At 37.6% G+C, this 18,798-nt stretch overlaps 5 protein-coding genes across 5 annotated transcripts; 4 read left to right on the forward strand and 1 right to left on the reverse strand.

Annotated features, from left to right (window-relative positions):
• The first annotated feature begins 2,518 nt into the window (after positions 1-2,518).
• Positions 2,519-3,762, forward strand: LOC137745505 (late embryogenesis abundant protein At1g64065-like). The gene has a single exon (XM_068485468.1). It carries the CDS (start codon positions 2,938-2,940, stop codon positions 3,541-3,543), a length of 606 nt encoding a protein of 201 aa, XP_068341569.1. The 5' UTR covers positions 2,519-2,937; the 3' UTR covers positions 3,544-3,762.
• A 2,210-nt stretch (positions 3,763-5,972) lies between these two features.
• Positions 5,973-6,548, forward strand: LOC137745546 (uncharacterized). Its single transcript, XM_068485503.1, has one exon. It carries the CDS (start codon positions 5,973-5,975, stop codon positions 6,546-6,548), a length of 576 nt encoding a protein of 191 aa, XP_068341604.1.
• Positions 6,549-11,270: 4,722 nt separating this feature from the next.
• Positions 11,271-11,891, forward strand: LOC137745547 (uncharacterized). Its single transcript, XM_068485504.1, has one exon. It carries the CDS (start codon positions 11,271-11,273, stop codon positions 11,889-11,891), a length of 621 nt encoding a protein of 206 aa, XP_068341605.1.
• Positions 11,892-13,130: 1,239 nt separating this feature from the next.
• On the reverse strand, positions 13,131-15,266 carry LOC137745999 (uncharacterized). The gene is made up of 2 exons (XM_068486041.1): positions 15,157-15,266; positions 13,131-14,702 (listed from the first exon to the last, which is right to left on the reverse strand). The coding sequence occupies exon 2, from the start codon at positions 14,678-14,680 to the stop codon at positions 13,949-13,951; it is 732 nt and encodes a 243-aa protein (XP_068342142.1). The 5' UTR covers positions 14,681-14,702; positions 15,157-15,266; the 3' UTR covers positions 13,131-13,948.
• A 2,096-nt stretch (positions 15,267-17,362) lies between these two features.
• LOC137746202 (calcium-binding protein CML42-like) lies at positions 17,363-18,493 on the forward strand. The gene has a single exon (XM_068486276.1). It carries the CDS (start codon positions 17,555-17,557, stop codon positions 18,173-18,175), a length of 621 nt encoding a protein of 206 aa, XP_068342377.1. The 5' UTR covers positions 17,363-17,554; the 3' UTR covers positions 18,176-18,493.
• Positions 18,494-18,798: the final 305 nt, after the last annotated feature.

Below are 18,798 nucleotides of genomic sequence, written 5' to 3' on the forward strand. Positions count from 1 at the left end.
CAAGAAACAAATTTGACAGTGGAAATCTTTCATCTTGAAAAGAAATTTTGTTTTTCTTCACATTTTTTCAACGGTCAATAAATCCCTTCAAACATGTGGTTTGCGTTATCTTATCTTCTAAAATATGTGGTTTGCGTTTTCGCTGCTTGGTGGCATTACTAGTTGGCACAACCATTTTGAAGTGTTTGAGTGTAGGTGAATGGAAACGTTTATGCAAGCCCGGCTCAGGTTCAATGCTGGCAGGACGACTGTTCGGGGCTTAAAAAAATTAGGGGTACCAAAATTATTAGGGTGGTATATTTATATATGTTTTTATAAGAGTATAAATTTATAAAATTTGGTTTAGTGACAAAGAAATTTAACTAGAACCAGTGGTTTTATTGTTTAAAATGAATGAGGAGGTCTTAGGTACAAAACACTATGTGTGCTTATTTGCATTCTAATTTTAACAAATTTATTTTCATAACAGTATAAATTTATAAAATTTGGCTAAATGATCAAGAAGTTTAATTAGAAACAATGATTTTTGTTGTTTAAAATTAACGAGAGGTCCTAAGTTCGAAAGGCTATGTGCATGTTTATTTTTTTCAATTTTTACAAAGTTTTGTTTGGTTGTTAATTTATTTACTAGCTAGTAGCTATGTGGGTTGCTATTTTAAATATCCATTCTAATTCAAGTCTAATCTTCAACAAATAGTAATGCGTAAACTAAATTTTTAGACCAAATTTACAAATAATATTACGTGTCATTACTGTCACATCCCGGTCTCCCGCCTTGAGGATATTGTCCGCTTTGGCATTCCTGGCCTGGACTAGGTCGCAGACACCAGGCTACCGCACGGTTTTGTTTTTGCAGGCCGCAGCCCCAAAAGGCCTCCTCAAAGGGTACCACCAGGCATGTACATATAAGGCCCAAAGACCACGCCCTCACGGGCGATGTGGGATACTACAATCCACCCCCCTTAGGGAGCCCGACGTCCTCGTCGGCACACCACAACCGTGAGTCTGGCTCTGATACCAAATTGTCACATCCTGGTCTCCCGCCTTGAGGATATTGTCCGCTTTGGCATTCCTAGCCTGGACTAGGTCGCAGACACCAGGCTACCGCACAGTTTTGTTTTTGCAGGCCGCAGCCCCAAAAGGCCTCCTCAAAGGGTACCACCAGGCATGTACATATAAGGCCCAAAGACCACGCCCTCACGGGCGATGTGGGATACTACAATTACAAAGTTTTGTTTGGTTGTTAATTTATTTACTAGCTAGTAGCTATGTGGGTTGCTATTTTAAATATCCATTCTAATTCAAGTCTAATCTTCAGCAAATAGTAATGCGTAAACTAAATTTTTAGACCAAATTTGCAAATAATATTACGTGTCATCAAAATGTTTAATTTAGTGTTCATTCATTACTTATACACATCCTTAAAGACTCAAAAACATTAATATTTTTTTAGTCTTACATTGACAAGGTTAGTAAATAAGAAAAAATAACTCATGATTTATACAAAAACACTTTAAAAGTTCAGATGGAAAACAAAACTTATAATCTATCTACTTGAAAGTCCAAAGTTTTTTAGTTTCCTTCTCTTGATACAAAATAAATTAATTATTCCATGTTTCTAAATTATTGAGTTTGAAGTGTTTTTCTAAATATAATTTTATCGATGTCTTAAGTGCAAAAACAAATATTTTTTTTTTATATGAAATGAGGGCACATTTTTTTACGTCACCTCGGGCCTCAAAAATCTCTGAACTGGCCCTGCGTTTATGTCACTAACTATAACACAGAATATCGACACGATACGCAAAACTAACTCCTAGCAGTGAATGACTCTATATCGATATGAAAGAGGCCACCAACAAATCTAATTGTTTCACTCAATTAAACACAAAAACAATAATGAAAAGAAAATTCTAGTTGTGTTACGTTGCAAATATAACCAAATTTTGAAGTTTAAACATGTCGGAGCCTACTCAGGATGGCCTACTCACATACTCTAAACATAAATATTAAGATCACAATCACGATATCATCCCCCTACTTACAAGTTAATAAATTGATAAAGTTTGGTAATTATAGAAATATGTTGAACAAAAATCGTACACAATGACAATCCTAGCTTCAATCGTTAAAGATATAGCTTTCAATCAGACAACCCCTTTACATAATATCTTCATAATTATTTATTTTATATTGACTAATTTCGTCTTGCACTTTTAGCCAACTTAATGTATTGCAAATTTATATAATCTCTCTTTTTTTTAAAGATAAGAAACAACGAAGAAATATCATCTCAAACATAACGAAGAGGACATACACATCAACAAATATATTCACAAGAAAAAATAGCAAATACTTGATACATCCAATGACTTAAATAAAGAATTACAATAGCTTGGAACCACTCAAAGAACTTTGATAACTAAAATGACTTTAATTGTCGTTAATCGAACGGAAACTGACACTCAAAGAACTTTGATAACTAAAACAACTTTAATTGTCGTTAATCGACCGGAAACTGAAAAGTCTGATTATATTGCATAGATTAAAACTGTGTTTTGAAGACTGAAACGACACTGAATGACTAAAATTCATTGTATATCACAACAAAACTATGAGTTTGACCCATAACGTCGTTCATTTTCTAAAAATGTATCATGGACCCAAATCGGCTTAAAGTACAATAAAACCAACTTTAACTAATGAAACCCACTATATAACCATTAACCAATTAGGCCAGGTAGGTCTGAAAGCGTCCCAAAACCCCCATTAACACGTCTTGGGGCTATTGTGGGCTCAAACCGCTAGATTAGTCGGCTCTCAACACTGAAGGCATCCTCCCCAAACCAACCCACCACCAAAAGCTTCCACCTTTAAACAAAAGGCGATCACAAAAAGATCCTATCTTTTGGCAATCGAGCAATTTCAGAGAGATCAATGAAAGCAGCGTACGGCGGGGATGCCTCCCCACGCCGCCGGACGTGCAGAAACGTCTGCCTGGCGGCGACAGCTGCCGCCTTAGTCGCAACGATCGTACTCGTGATCCTCTGCCTGACGGTGTTCAAGGCAAAGAATCCCACAACGACGGTCAACTCCGCCGTTCTGAAGGACTTCGACGTGTCACTCAACATTCCACGTGTCAGCGTGGACGTGAACTTGACCCTGGGCGTGGATCTATCCGTGAAAAATCCGAATAAAGTCGGGTTCAAGTACAAAAACAGCACCGCTTCTTTGAACTACCGGGGGATCCAGGTGGGCGAGGCCCAAATCGGGTCGGGCGAGATATCCGCGGACCAGACGAAGCCCATGAACGTGACGCTGACCATCATGGCGGATCGGCTGCTGGGGGAATCATCGGAGCTCTTTTCGGACGTGCGGGCCGGAACGCTGCCGTTGAATACTTTTACCAAAATCTCCGGGAAAGTCATCGTTTTGGGGATCTTTAAGATTCATGTCGTTTCGACCTCCTCCTGCGACTTCAGTATCGATGTCGGTAACCGCACTGTTGGAGAGCAACGCTGCACACACAAGACGAAGTTATGATTTTTTATTTGTTTTGCTTGCCGTATCGGATGTTCTTATTTACTGGAATTTTTACGGTTGTCTGCTTGTGCGAGCTTAATTTACAGATTTGCCCCTCACCGGTTGCTGCTACACCTATATTTTAGTGCACTTATAGTATGATTATGAATCTATTCATAGATTTTGGTACTAGGCTAAATGATATTTACTGATTCCCGAATAAAATGGATTATTTCAATATCTTCCGAGAAATATTAGGATGAGTCCGTGCACGCGAGTGAGTTAACTCTAAATATTCATGTTTGTGGAACTTACAAAATTCGTTCGAGCTATTCATGTTTGTAGATTTATAAAGTATGAACAGGTATACATGGTCAGGATCAACCTTGTTCGATTTGAGACTCACCCTTGCAATCTTTGCCATTCCTTTAATTTCTTCATGCTAAACCAAGTCCATTAAAGAATGAAACAATTTGCTCAAAAATTGCTCATAAGAGTTGTGACCAGATTTGCTCAAGTCTTCAACTTTACTTCCGTTGGATTCATACTCTTTTAACATAAATTTTAAAAGGACCAAACATATCTTTATAAAATGAGATAATTATATGTGCTGACCCTAAATTATAAAAGTTTAAAAGCTTACATGGTACGCAGGCCGATTAACTATGAGTTAATTACGTTCTTCTTGTGAATGTGGGCGTGTCAACTTGCAACCGAGCTTGGTTGGGCAAGTAGAATAGATGTGGTGGTGTTGGTGTTGTTGAATGTGTAGCTAACTTTTGCACTTGAGTGACTACAGTCGAGGGAAGGAATACCTTTCAGCCTAGGGTTCTAGAACCTGAAGACTAGCTTGCTAGATATTGCAAAGTTTAATAAACTGTTCGGCTTTCAATGTGTTGCACATGAAATTACTTAGTAACACCTCACTTAGATGGGAAGATAATTAATGAAGTGACATTTTTAGGCAAAAGAAATGAAAACTCTTCGTCCGCCGAAACTTGGATAGATAACCAACTAAAACAAAAACAGTGATGTTATTCCAAACTGAAGATGTTTCTCGATCGCTTGATTCTAGGGTTCCAGTGTTAATTCAAACCAAAGATGTCGTCAGTTGTTAACACATTGTTGTTAATCCAAACTGAATGTTGATGAGAAGGTTAGGATCATTAGTATTTTTCTCAGTGGTGTGAAATGGGTTTCGCGTAGAGCATTTTAGTTGTTTGTTGAGTTGAAGGGGCTCTCTACATTGCTAACCCTCTTGTATTTATAGGGATGAATTTCGTGATGGCCAAATCTACCGAATGGTATAATTTTGATAATATTTCAATTCTTCGGCATATTCATTGGAAATACTTAGAATTATTCTCGGCTGAAACTCTACCGCCGTCAAGTCACGCCGTCTTTGACTAAGACTCTGAACCTAGATTGATTATGCGATTGATTCAACTTTTATTCAAAAATCAATCATGATTTTTAATATTTCTTTCATCTAACATCTTAAAATATATAGGCCAAATGCGTGCAAAATCAGGTCCAAACAATATGTAAGCTCAATCCTACATGACACGAAGTTGTGAGCTTTGATAGCAAGTTCAGAAATTCTTTACCCTGCTGCATTGACACATCGAGCAGCACGATATTTACCCGTCTCTTCAATAATGTCTTCAAGCTCGATCGGCTTGAAATTGTTTAAGCACGCCCAGCGTTTCCACTCGTTTTTTAACACGTCAGCGTGGTCCTTTGCTCAACGAACAGAAGCCGTTAGTTGACGAAACTGTCTGTCGGGCAAAAAGTACTTAGCCGACGAACCATGGTTTCGCCCCGCAAGCGTCAATGCATTTCAAGCCAATTTTTTCTCTTGGCCCCAAAACCTTACCCAACGGATTCTTTCTTGCCCTACCACATTGTTCCGTCTCCTAAAAATTTTCAATAAACCCTAAATGTTGACCATCGTCCTACAAACTGGCTGTTTCGTCGAGTAAATGTTTGTTAACCGACAAATTTGTTTTCATAGGGCAAGGTTTCGTAAGGCAACCCCTATTTTCTAGTAGCAAATCAAATGCCACCCTTTTTGTTTTTGTTCATATCCAATGCCACCCCTTCATTTTTTTTCTTTGTTCAAATCCACTAGTCCTACATCTCTACTACTTGAAATGTATAATGGTGGCCGATTCTTTGTTACCTATTCTGCAAAGTTATGTGTATTTGGTCTATGTTCATATTGCTAGACATCCATGCTACCATTTCTTTTCTGGGGTGAAATACATATAAGCATGCCGAATCCAAGATATGGTGGGATTGAAAAATTAATGATAGAGGGAGAGGTTGGGCATGCCTAAATTAAGGAAGACATGCGAGCCAAATGAGAGAAAAGTATATAAAAGAAAAAGGTTGAAACCAGCAAGTAAACCAAAGTCGCTCTGAAAATATAGCAAGAACAAGAATAAAGTATGGAGTTGGAGCTATCCAAGCTAAAAACGATGCTGAAACAAAAGCCGTTGCTGGCAGCTGCCCTGGCAGTGCTCGGGGTTCTTCTGGCCATATTTTTTATAATGCTGATCCTAGGCCTTACGAAGTACAGGCCAAAGGACCCCATAACCCGAGTGGATGCAGTGGTCTTAAGAAACCTAGACATTTCTCACCAGGCGCCTAAACTCATCACTGTGGATATGTCTCTCTCCATCAAGAACCAGAACAAGGTGGTCTTCAAGCCCACCAAGGGCACTGCAGTCTTGTTCTACAAGGGCGTGAACGTTGGTGAGGCAGCAATAGAGATAGGAAATATGGCGCCGGGAGCCACCATAAACACGAATGTTACATTCATCCCTTTGGCTGATCATTTTCAAAGAAACCCCGAGGTTAGTTTTGATCTGTTGGCGGGCAGAATGCCCTTCAACACTTTCACCAAAGTCCCCGGAAAAGTGAAGGTTTTTGGAATGGCTAAGGTTGGTGTGATCTCCACCAGGTTGTGCGGTTTTGAAATCGATATCCGAAGCAAGACTATTGGGGACCATAGGTGCGCATAGCACACATAAAAAGCTACAATCCTTTTTTATTGTTCTCATGGGTTAAGAAAATGTGTTTAGTGTTCTAATTTGTTCTTTTTCTTCAAATTTGATAGAGAAATAATTGTAGTTTTCAGCTCTTGTCGTTCTTCTCATTAAATAAGATTATAAGATCTAGAAATTATTACATCAAACACAACTTTTGCGCTTCTTTTTTATTGTATCTTTAAAAGTTCTTTTAAGCATATGAAATATGTTTTTTGGAAAGATCACTTTAAACAGTGTTAAGTGACGGACACACTGTCCTAACCAACTGGCATAATCCACATATATGCTACAACAATGTGATTTAAGCATGCTGCATTATTCAAGCTACAGTTATAGTTGAACGATTTGATAACAATTAGCGAGAAAGGTTATGCAAAGTTTAGGAAGACATGCAAGGCAAATGAGAGAAATTTAAGCATTTAAATTAAGCTGTCTTCTTCAAGATGAGTCTCCAACTAAAAGATGTTCAACGTATGGTATGTAAGAAGTGATTAAAAAACAAAATGGTCCGACTCGTAGACAACGCCCCGGCAGTGGGCTTAGTTCTTGTTCTAATATCAGCTACAGTGCTGATCTTTTCATGACAGTGTACATGGAAACACCCCTTAACCATGGTGGACTCCGTGGCTTAAGACATCTCGGCATGTCGCATTATAACATTTCCAAGTTAGTCTCGATGTGAATCTATCCTTCATCAACCATTAGTTAACAATGTGGCCTTCAAGTACGCCAACACCACGTCATTGTTGGTGTACAAGAGCGTAGTGGTGGGAGAGGCTCATATAGAGGGAGGAAGGTGTCGAGGGTTGTGAACAAATCCATGAAACATCTAAGCGAACTATAGTTCGTTCAGATGTGTTGGATGCATTAGTACAAAAACATGTTTGCACAACAGAGCAAATTTGGTTGCGCAAAGTATGTTTGCGCGATGCTAAAAAGGAGACGTCATGCAAACGCCCTTTGTGCAACGGAACTTTGCGTGACGCCAACAAAGTTCCGTTGCACAAAGGCCGTTTATGTGACGCCTCATGTGCGTTGTGCAAGATTTTGGCGCCAAACCAAGAATGTTTACTTTTTTTCCCAACATTGCACGACGAAGATTGGCATAGTGCAAAGCTGTTTTGTTGTTTTGCGATATGGAGGTGCACTTACGTCGCGCAAAACAACTTTGCACAACACTAGTCTTCGTCACGCAAAGTCAACGACTTTTTTCCCATCACTTAATTAGTTTGGGAGGCAGAAACTGCAAACCAATTCTTTTCATAATGTATTGTAATTTGTCTATAGGGGAATTGTTACGCTGAAATTATGATTTAATGCAGTTTTTAAATTGAAATGTTGTGAATTTTATTGAGATCCATTTAATATTTACATTCACGTAAACCAGCCTTTCTCTTCTTTTTATTAAAGAAAACAAAATAATAACAAACATTACCAAGATTCAAGGTGCTAATTAAACCATCAATTTTCTCAAGAAAAAATGACCAAATAAAAAAAAATTGATACTAAATTGTTTCACATGAAATGCAAATGTTGAAATAATTGAAGGGAAGCGTCCCAATTTGCATCTACCACCAGATCATGGCTCATAAGGAAAATAGAGATAATAAAAGGAAGGGGTATGCTATCTACACATCTCATTTTACTTCTCACACATCCTTTGATAATTTTTGTTCGTTGATCTTCTTTAATTCATCCAATCCGATGGCCGAAATTAAAAAGGTGTGTGAGAAGTAAAATGAAGTATGTGGATATCACACCCCTAAAAGGAAAAATCAGTTTTGAGTTATGGAATAAAAAGAGTTAAACAGTTCCAACCAAGCAAAACAGTTCCAAATAACGAAGGCAAGCAAGGTGGTATTTACCTTGTAGATGTACCTGGAATTGTCAAAAAAACAATATTAGGTCGCTTAAGCGGGCATTACATTGGGGTCTGCTGCTCAAGCGGAAAGTAGTACGTCTTATGTCGCTCAAGGGGCCATGTAATCCGCTCAACCGGAAAGTAGTATTTGTTTTATTTATTTATTTTAAATATAAGTTGTGCAACGTGACAATGGGGTCATTGTGCAAACATACTTTGTACGACGCACCAACCAAGGAGTTACGCAAAGACTGTTTGCGTGACGCATCACCCAATGCGTCACACAAAGTGTCTTTCCGCGACGTAGAACTTGCGTCGCGCAAAACCACTTTGCACAACGTAGGTTACTTTTTCGTCGCGCAAACCCTATTGTCACTGCCTTGGCGCTACGGTTGGTACGCAACGAAGGTTCATTGGGATAATTTTTGCGCGATGTTTTTTGACTTTGCGCGACGAATACGTCGTGCAAAGTGTTTTTTGTACTAGTGCTGGTACCTTGCCCTTCAACATGTACATCAAAATATGTGGCAGATTAAAACCTTTGCTCATCAAATTGTTCAAGTTTCATATGGATGTGGTCTCCACCGGCTCCTGCAATTTTAACATCAATGTTTACCTAAATGTATAATCTTCGAGTTTCTTAATATTTGTTCCTTTTGGAAAGATTCTGAATATATTTTCACATTGGTCTTGTGTCTTTGCTGCGTTATACAAGTTACAAGGAAAACATAATTCCAACACATAAGACAAAACAAAGAGTGGAAGCATCGCATTCCAACCAACACCGCAAGTAACACTAAACTTGTGTCAAGCGTTGTTTTTCACACTCCAACAAAATTCATTAGATTGGTTCAATTTGGTTTTTATTTTTTTATTTTTTTATTTTTTTATTTTATTTTTTTTTATTTTTTAATTTATTTATCAAACAATATTATCTACACTAACGGAGAGGGGCTTAGCTTCACAATGAGCTAATAATAATGTGGTTTAAATTTGCCTTTGGCGAGAATCAAACCTAAAATCTCTCACTTACAAGTGAAGAGGAATACTACTAGACCATAATACTAAGTGACTTATGAATTGTGGTAGGTTTGATGCACATCAGATGGCAAAGTAGATCGACAATCAGATTGAAAGGCTTCAACTTGTCAGCAAAGTTTTGCAAATTTGGACTCTAGTGTCCGATTTGGTTACATGACATGTTGTTTCGAAGAGAACTGTGGCGTCATGAGCAAGACTCAGTACTTTTCCCTAACATAGACATTTTTTGCCGAGTTACATAGTTTCTAGCTAAAAACAATATTTTAAGTTTTGTAGATATTTTCTTTTAAAATAAATAAATAACTTTGAGAATATCACATTTATCGTTCATAATTTTTAATAAACAATTTTGAGATTTTCGTAAATTTTCTGATGGATTCTTGTTCTATATGCTTTAAAAACGTCGTCTGATTTTCTTCGCTTTGTCACGCTACGCCAAAATCATCCATTTGGTAGAGATGGCCACATTGTGTGATAACATAAATGATTTGATATCAATTGTTAAGATTCTATCAACTCAAATTGTCCCTACAAACGACCTTTTAAAGATAATGTTAAAGACTTTAAACCATCCTAATATATGCTATTTTTCGAACATGGGATATATATAGATGTCTAAATTGCTTAGGTGGACTTTGTTACAAAATTGCACATTCTCCCCCCAAAAGTCCTCATTGCTTACTTAGTTACGTGAACTCTATACATATTATGTAATGTGAACCATTGCATGACATGCACTTGTCGTTTTTTCATATCAAATAAGATCGTGTGAAGTTTTCACTTCTTTGCATTGCATTGCTCACAATCTTTACCCTTGTCCTTGAAATCGCCTTAAAATTCTTTAAGATATGCAATATATGCTGCTGTTATAACCAATAACAGTAAGATTTCAGAAATTTAATAACAAATTAAGAGGCATTGCATGCACTATTTAAGGAAAACATGCGAAGCCTCTGAGATAAATTGAAGGGGCTTAACAAAATTGCAGAACAGAAAATTTGGTTTGTTGATGCTGATGTTGATTAGCTGGTTAGGTATGTTGGTCATAGACCTGCAACAAAAAACTTGGTTTGTTGACAAGATAGCGGTTAAGCATGTTGGTCAAGACAAAGCACTATGTTCTCATTTTCATCTTAATATGAATCTCTATCTCCGTAAATTTAAAAAATTGATAAGCCATTACATATGTTAGTCAAGATATAATTGTGCTTGCTCCAAGATCGAATTCTTCTTCCCATAAATTAAAGATGGGTGGTGCTATTCACATACTCATTTTTACTTTTCACACACCTCTTATTAATTTTTATCCTTTGATTTTCTCCAATCTATTTGATCTGACAACAGAAAGTAGGAGGTGTGTGGAAGTTTAAAGGGTTTGTGGATTGCAAACCTATTAAAGATATGATAAAAGTAAAACATAAGTTGCGTGGGGGAAATGTCACTTAGTACTACAGTTTAGTGATATTACTCTTTATTTGTAAGTGAGAAGTCTTAGGTTCGATTTTCCACATTATTACTAGCTTATTGTGAGGCTACACTCAAGGTGGTTTGTTAAAAATAAATAAATAAATAAAAGTTTGTGTGGGAAAGCATTTAAAAGAGGGTGGCCTCGGGGAAGCTCAAGGTAGTTGTTAGATATACAATCAAATTGTGTTAGCTGGCCGTTGGATTCGAGCATTAAACCAAGTCACTATCCCCAACTACCTTGAAACCCTAAATACTCCTCTCTATAAGTCACTCTCTCCCACTCTTACCGTTTCCTGATCTCTCTAGCTCTCTCTCCCTTTTAAAAAATGTCGAGCACCATGACAGAAAATAGCAACCACAACAAACCCAACAAGCGAAAACGCTTATGTCTCATTACCATTGGTGTTATCCTGTTCTTGAACTTCCTACTCTTCCTCATCGCCCTGATTCTTGCCCTAACAGTTTTCAAGTCCAAACAGCCGAAAACTGAAATCCTCTCCGCCTCCGTGGATGGCGTGGCTCCTCGCGTCACCTTCCCCGCTGTCCGGATCGAACTCAACATCACCGTCGACCTCACGATCAACGTCCAGAACCGAAACTACGCAAGCTTCAAGCACGGCGCGGGAAAGACTTTGCTTCTTTACCAAGGTACACAGGTCGGGGATGCGGATTTGTACCCGGGTAACGTTCCGGCGAGGGGCAACGCCACGCTGCCCTGCCGGCTTACTTTGCAGGTGGACCGGGTGGCGAACGACCTGAGCAAATTGATCAGTGATGTGCTGGGGGGTGAGATTATGCTCCAAACGAAAACCCGGATTCCGGGTAGGGTTACGTTCTTGGGGTTCATCAAGAAGCATGCTGTCGCTCTATCGGCGTGCCAGTTGACGATTGGGTTTCCGAACATGAAGGTGAAAAGACAGGATTGCAAGATCAAGGCCAAGTTGTGATAGATAACTTGTGAGTTGTGTGAATTTTTATTTCTTGGTTCTGCTTCTGAATGATTCATGAGAAGGTGCAGATTGTAGCAAAATCACGGAGAGAATAGCATGTAAATGTTTAGAGTTTTGATTAGGAGTTAATTGGGAGTGATTAGTATAGGATTATCTACATTTTTTAGAAGTTTTTCTCTTAATCATAGATTTTGATGTATGAAAACAGAATAAACCATATAGAAACTCGTATTTTGTTATATTATATTTCCAATTTAGACTTTTATGTCGTAAAAAATGAATGTGATACTAATATATTGAATACATATAGAAATCACGTTCTTTCAATTGATTAAAAAATTTGAGTATGATACCAATTTACTGAACTCATGTTTTCAATATATTAAATTCATAACTTCAATAACTCATTAATGTGATAACATGGAATGAGGTAGCGACTTCACGGGTATAAACTGGTTTGCTGCATGAACAATCTGCTGTGCCGGAAAGCATAAAAGCTACCCACCGACAGATTTTTCTATGTTGGGAATATGAGTCGATACTCTCAGTGATGATTAGATACTTGAAAAAAAAAAAAAAAAAAAAAAACAGAAAGGGATTTTATGCATGAGTTATTGGATTAGTGCATTAATGTATAAAACAGAAAGGGAACCGGTTATCCAAGGTGGTGGTGGTATCCACGTCGTCATATGCTATCATTTGCCCACATGACATCGCTTATTGATTTAGAATACCACTACCTTGACATCTCTGTCGACATTGGATTTGAGATGAAGATATTGATTTTAACCCAAATCCATCATAACAATCACTTCTAATCATTCAAGTAACAGATTTTATTAATGCTGATAAAATTCTCCAAGATTTCCTCAGAAAGTAAACAGAAAAGAAAACATAAACTCAGATCTGTTTCATTCGAAAGAACATTCATTTTTTAGCGGAGATTCGAAAAATAACAGCTGTGCTTTCTTTTGAGGAGAACCACCAGATTTATAAATTCAAGTGAAAGCGGTGTCTCTTAGAGGTTTGTTTCTATTCACATGAACTCAAATGCTGCAAACGAGAATCACAATTTGAGCCATGGGGAACAAATTTTTCATAATCTGTGTTACACTGGCCCCATGTAAAAGAATTCAAATCCTCTTCAAATCTTTGTGTCCAAAGCCGGCAGATCCACAAAGCTGGGCCACTCATTTTAAATCCTATGACCCCTATTAGCCTATTCTGTTGGCCCATCTCACACAAACCAAAAGTCCGGATATTTCTCTCCCTCCTTTGAACGGCCTGGATCTTGAGGTCCGCTTTCTCTAGACTTCAAGATCCGGAGAGGATCTAAATTCCACGTAAAAAGGCCATTTTATCATACTCCTCCATTTCACCTCTCCTGTTTTCTCCTTCTACGCTTCTCCCTTTGTTTATGTCCCTCAATTCTCCGTTGGTTTATTCAATCCAAAGGCTAGAAAGAAACAAGGGAGAGTGTGCAAGGGTGAAAAGGGGGTGCGACAATCAATTCTCCACGCGAAAATATACAGAGTAGCCTTGTTTATAGTTGGCATCCTTGATATATGACAAACAACTACCTGTTTCAGACTTCTATAAACTAAAATTACCAAGAAGAAAACAACTTCATTCAATCAGTTTCACCAATTCTTATCATCCAACAACATTCAACGAAGTGCAAAATACACGGAAACATTCCCAATCATCAAATTATATAGCTCCAAATCGTAAAGTGCAGAGAGTTCACGCATATGGAAATTGGATAAAATAGCCATTGAACAAGAATAAGTTCAGTACCTGATCAATGAGGTTGGAAGAATTCACTATTTCATTTCTTCCCTGTGTCTAAAATTCTGACTAAAACCAAAAGAGCACTAGCCGATGCTAACTTAAATTCAAAAAACGATGTCTTTCCCTGTGTCTAAAAGCATAAATAATGTCAACAACTACTATACAATGCTAGCGCTACTGTGTCTAATCTAGGTCACCAGTTGGAAAGAAGTACCGGAATTCTGGCAAATTCACCGCACATAACCCGCATGAGTCAACTAGAATTAGAACTCGAGCTTTCTGATTAACCCCACATCAATGTTCCTTGACTTCCCTGATGGCCTCAGGGGAGCACCAGGACAAGAATCAGCTGCTCCAGTTTGACGTGGTTCTGGAGGAGGTGTTGCGCAGTCATCAGAACCGCAATCTTTCCTCAAGCGTTCAGCAATAACTCCCTCAGTTTGCTCAGACACGATGGCTTCCAATAGGTTTTCATACACAACTTCAAACATTTCTTCGTCCGAAATGGATTCCACATCAGTCCAAACCTCATCTTCCGAAGTTTGAACGGGAGAATCAAAGTTAAGCTGACAAGCAATCATGCCCCCGCACTTGCTGACATATTTTTTGCACTGCGGCGCCTTCACTAGGTCTTCCCGACCAGGGGCGAAGGGATCGAAGACATCATCCACCGGTGTCCTGGGGCTGCTATCATCAGAACAACCAAATGGGTTGTCCCCATTTTGGATGGCATTCGAATCCAAGCAAGTTACATTGGATGACTTCTTGCAAACTGACGGCGGAGATTTCAGATCAACGAGCAAGTCCCCGTTCTCTCGGACTGCATTAGGAGTAACAGGCCCTAGAGAAGCCACCCCATTAGCAATCAATTCCACCGGTGGTGCCCCAGCGTCCTTATGAAGCCCCAAAACACTAGCTTTATCAGATTCTTCCAAAGATTTTGAAGGCTGCAGTTTGCATTCCTCCAGTCCATTGGTACAACCTCCAGAACCCATTAATTCAAACAAAGGGTAGCAGCTGAAATGGAAAATTAACAATTAAAAATAGAATTTGGCAGCAAAATTCAGATAAACCTCACGTTAAAGAATCGAACTTTGCATTAAAAACTAGTATAAAAAAATAACAGAAATTAACAAAGTAATGGGTTGCAGAGAAGAAATTAAAGATAAAAATCTGAAAAGATAAACCAAATTGCTCTGAACATGATATACAATAAAAATAATCTCACATGATAATTAAAGATCAGAACTTTGAATTAAATTCCTAATAAAAACTCAAGATTTCAATTTTCCCAGCCAAAAGGGAACAGGGCAATCCTGATTTCAAGAAACTAAAACCCCTAAAACAACAGAAACTCTGAATCAAAATAAACAAAACGAATAAAAACCCAAAACAGTGGCCAAGCAAGACTCGTCGAGTTTCCAGTTCAGAACCAAAACGAGTAAAAGTAGAGAGAGAAAGTTGGAGTTACCAGAGAGAGAGAGCAGAGAGTTGGAGAACAGCAGAAGCAGAAGAGAGAGTGTTCTGTGAAATGAGGAACTGAGTCAGCGGCGTCGTTTGTGTTTCGAGTCATGGGGTTTGGTTCTTCCAGTTTTACATAGATCTGAGTGGCTCGACTCGTTCTTCTTATATACATGCATCGGATTGCGGGCCCACTTTCCGCGCAACTCACTCCCCCCATATTTTTGGCGGTTTGCAAAACTCACTCCTTGAACATTCCTTATTTGCCTAATTATAAAATTAAAATTAAATCCTCCTAAAAAAAACATAAAAATAAACATTTTTTTCATTTTTTTTTTGTTTATCTGAGACGATGTTATGATACGATCGTGATGTAAAAACGTAAAATTTTATAGCTTATAATAATTTATGCTTATGATTTTAAATACACATCATTTATCATCAATTTCTTTTCTTTTATTTTTTTTTATCATCAATTTCTTATGATTAGAGGATAAGTTTGAATATTAAACCCCGTTTTGGAAAGAAAACCAATGTGGTGGGAAATATATTTTGGAGGGAAACATATAAGGAAAATATATTTTAGAGGGGAAAATATGGTGGGAAATTGTTTTGGAGGTAAAAATATGGTGCGAAAATATACATGGTAATAATAATATGGCGCGAATGAATATATGGTAATAGAATTAAAGTGAAAATAAAAAATATGGCGCGAAAGAATACATGTTGGTTTATAAATTATCAGAAAGATAATTAGGAAAAAAGACAAAACTTTACCATATATGAACACTCTTTCCTTGATTGATTAATTCCTCAAACTTATCTTGTGGAATAAGGAAATGCTTATTAGTTGGCGCTCACTTGTTAATCTTACTGATTCAAGTGATAACACCATCCTTATTCAGTGACTCGGGCCCTTACTGGTCATGACCCAAGTACATAAACAGTAAGGCCCATTTAGGAAGACAATCAAAGGTGATGACCCATGTACGTAAAAGAATAAGGTGATACTTTCTATTAAGAAGTTGAGGTACCTCTATAAAACTAATCAATAACATGAAAAGACTAACTAAATTATAAGGACATGCAAGATCCATTTTTCTCTGTTGTGGGATTCACTCTCAACACGTTCCTCACTTGTGGCGAATTTTTAAGTTTAACACGTGAACAACACAAACCAGATGACATGAAACACGTGTGATCGTTGAGCTTCATACATGGGACAATTTACTCATACACCATGAAGAAGTTGAGATTCCACCCGTAAACCAATTAGGAACCCTGAGTCGAATAAATTGAAGATAATCAAATAATAGAAACTAACAAATAATGTATAAAAAGTAAAACAAAATGTATGAATAACTAAAGAATATTGATTAAGTATGACTGGTCAACTTTGAACCGCGACAGAAATAAATGGCCAGAGCAAATGGCCAGAGCGACCGAAATAAATGGCTATATCTTTCATTAATGTGCGCCATGTGGCCCATGTATTCAACTAGTTTGGTTGTCCACTATATTTCTTCGAGAAATGCGACTAACATTTTTTAACACTCGAGTTTTTTTTTTTTTTTTTAACTTTGGCGGTACACAAAGTTTTATTGATATGAAAAGAAAAAAAAAGATGTTACTTAGACCCCAAAAAAAAAGAAAAAAAAAAAAAGAAGAAGACGATGTTACATCTAGTTAGGACTGATAAAAAAATACTTTATTTATTAGATTGTTATCTAAAGATTGATTGTGTTAAAATTCAAATAAATTTATAATTGTTTTGTCGTCCACAATTATTTAGTAAATAAAATAGATAAACTATGTTATTCAATTAAATAAGAAGATTTTGACAATTTTAATTAAACAGTTAAAAGTTTTTTATTTGCTTATTTATTTAAAATGTAAACTAAAAAGTAAACAATTTCGATTATTGTGAAACATAATAAAATGAAAATAAAAAAAATCTAACTGAGAAAGTTGATTTAAATACTCAAAATTTCATATTCAAAATGAATTTTCAAGAAACCGATCGATTTTCTTTTCATTTTAAAATTTTATTGGTAGTCGACTGCCAACTTTTATTTTTTCTTTGGGTCAACGACGACCGACTTTTAGCCGGATAAGTTGTTACGCAGCAACGGAAAATTCATCTTGTAATAGTACAAATTTATAAAAGTCCAAACAAACACACCAACTAAAATAACCCAAAAATTCATAACAAAGACTTCCCAAAACGACCGCCAAATGCTCACCATCCCTCTATAATAATAAAGCACCACTTATTCATCCCACCACCATACCAAACTTATCTTGTACATTTTGTTCTCTGCATCCTCTTCGTTGCCGTCGTCGGAGTTGTCGTCGTCATCGTAGTTATCTACCGATTACTACATAATTAGTTAATTACTCAGTTAAATATGGCCACTACAGTTTCAGGGACTGGCGCTCCTTCGTTAAAACGGCCTTCGCCGTCGTTTCGCCTCCGCTGTACTAGTCTCAACTCTCTCCGGCTCCGCCGCATCTTCGATATGTACGACAAGAACAAGGACGGCTTCATCAGCGTCCACGAGATTAGCCAAGCCCTAGCCCTTCTCGGGTTGGACACTGAAATCTCCGACCTCCATTCCACTATAAAATCCTTCATCCAACCCTCAAACGACGGCCTCAACTTCGACGACTTCGTCTCTCTCCACCAATCCCTCTATGACACCTATTTCGACAATAACAACGGCGATGAAGAGGCTGTCGCTGCCGCTGCTGAGGCAGCATCAACAGCTGCATGCGACAAGGAGACTATGTTGTCGCAGGAGGAGTCTGATCTTTCGGAGGCGTTCAAGGTGTTTGATGAGGACGGCGACGGGTACATATCGGCTAAGGAGTTGCAGGTGGTGCTTGCCAAGCTCGGATTCCAGGAAAGCAACGAGATCGATAGAGTTGAGAAGATGATCACCTCCGTTGACCAGAACCACGACGGCCTCGTTGACTTGTTCGAGTTTAAGAACATGATGCGCACTACTGTTCTTGTTCCCAGCTCTTGAAAGTTCTTAATCAAATCGATATTTGATATGCAACATGCATTTGCTTGTGATATATATCAATTAATAAGTACTCCTCTTTGATTTTTGTAGTTAGTAATTAGGGTGTATCCTAATTGGTGTTATTATTGGCTATTGTGCTCAATCTCTGGTGACTTTTTTTTTTTTTTTTTTTTTATTTTTTATCCCAAAGTGTTTCTCCACTTATAGCGTATATATGTATTTTGAGTGCACTAAAAAATCTCTCATATATGTACACGCATGATGATTTTTAAGGAGGATGCTAGCTCTAGTTTTCCTTTGTTTTTTTTCCTTTAAGTTTTTTTATGTTATCCATAAATTCGACGCAAGTTAGATCAATTAATATATCTAGAAAAAATAGCTCCCAATTATTTAATATATTAAATAGATAGTTTTAAGTGTCATATAGTGAAATTCTGAGATGGTGAGTTTGCTTGATTGTGGTCACAGGCAGAGTGAAAGTCTTTAAGCTTCTCCTGTCCTGGAAGCGGTGCATAACTGTGACTTGCCACCAATTACCCCCTTTTTTGCAAAAAGAAAAAAAAAAGGGTCATATAGTGAAATACACATGCCTTTTGAAGAGTGAAATGTTGGAAGAGAAAAAC

The sequence above is a fragment of the Pyrus communis genome, chromosome 9 (genome assembly GCF_963583255.1).
Source record: "Pyrus communis chromosome 9, drPyrComm1.1, whole genome shotgun sequence".
Taxonomy (NCBI): Eukaryota; Viridiplantae; Streptophyta; class Magnoliopsida; order Rosales; family Rosaceae; genus Pyrus; species Pyrus communis.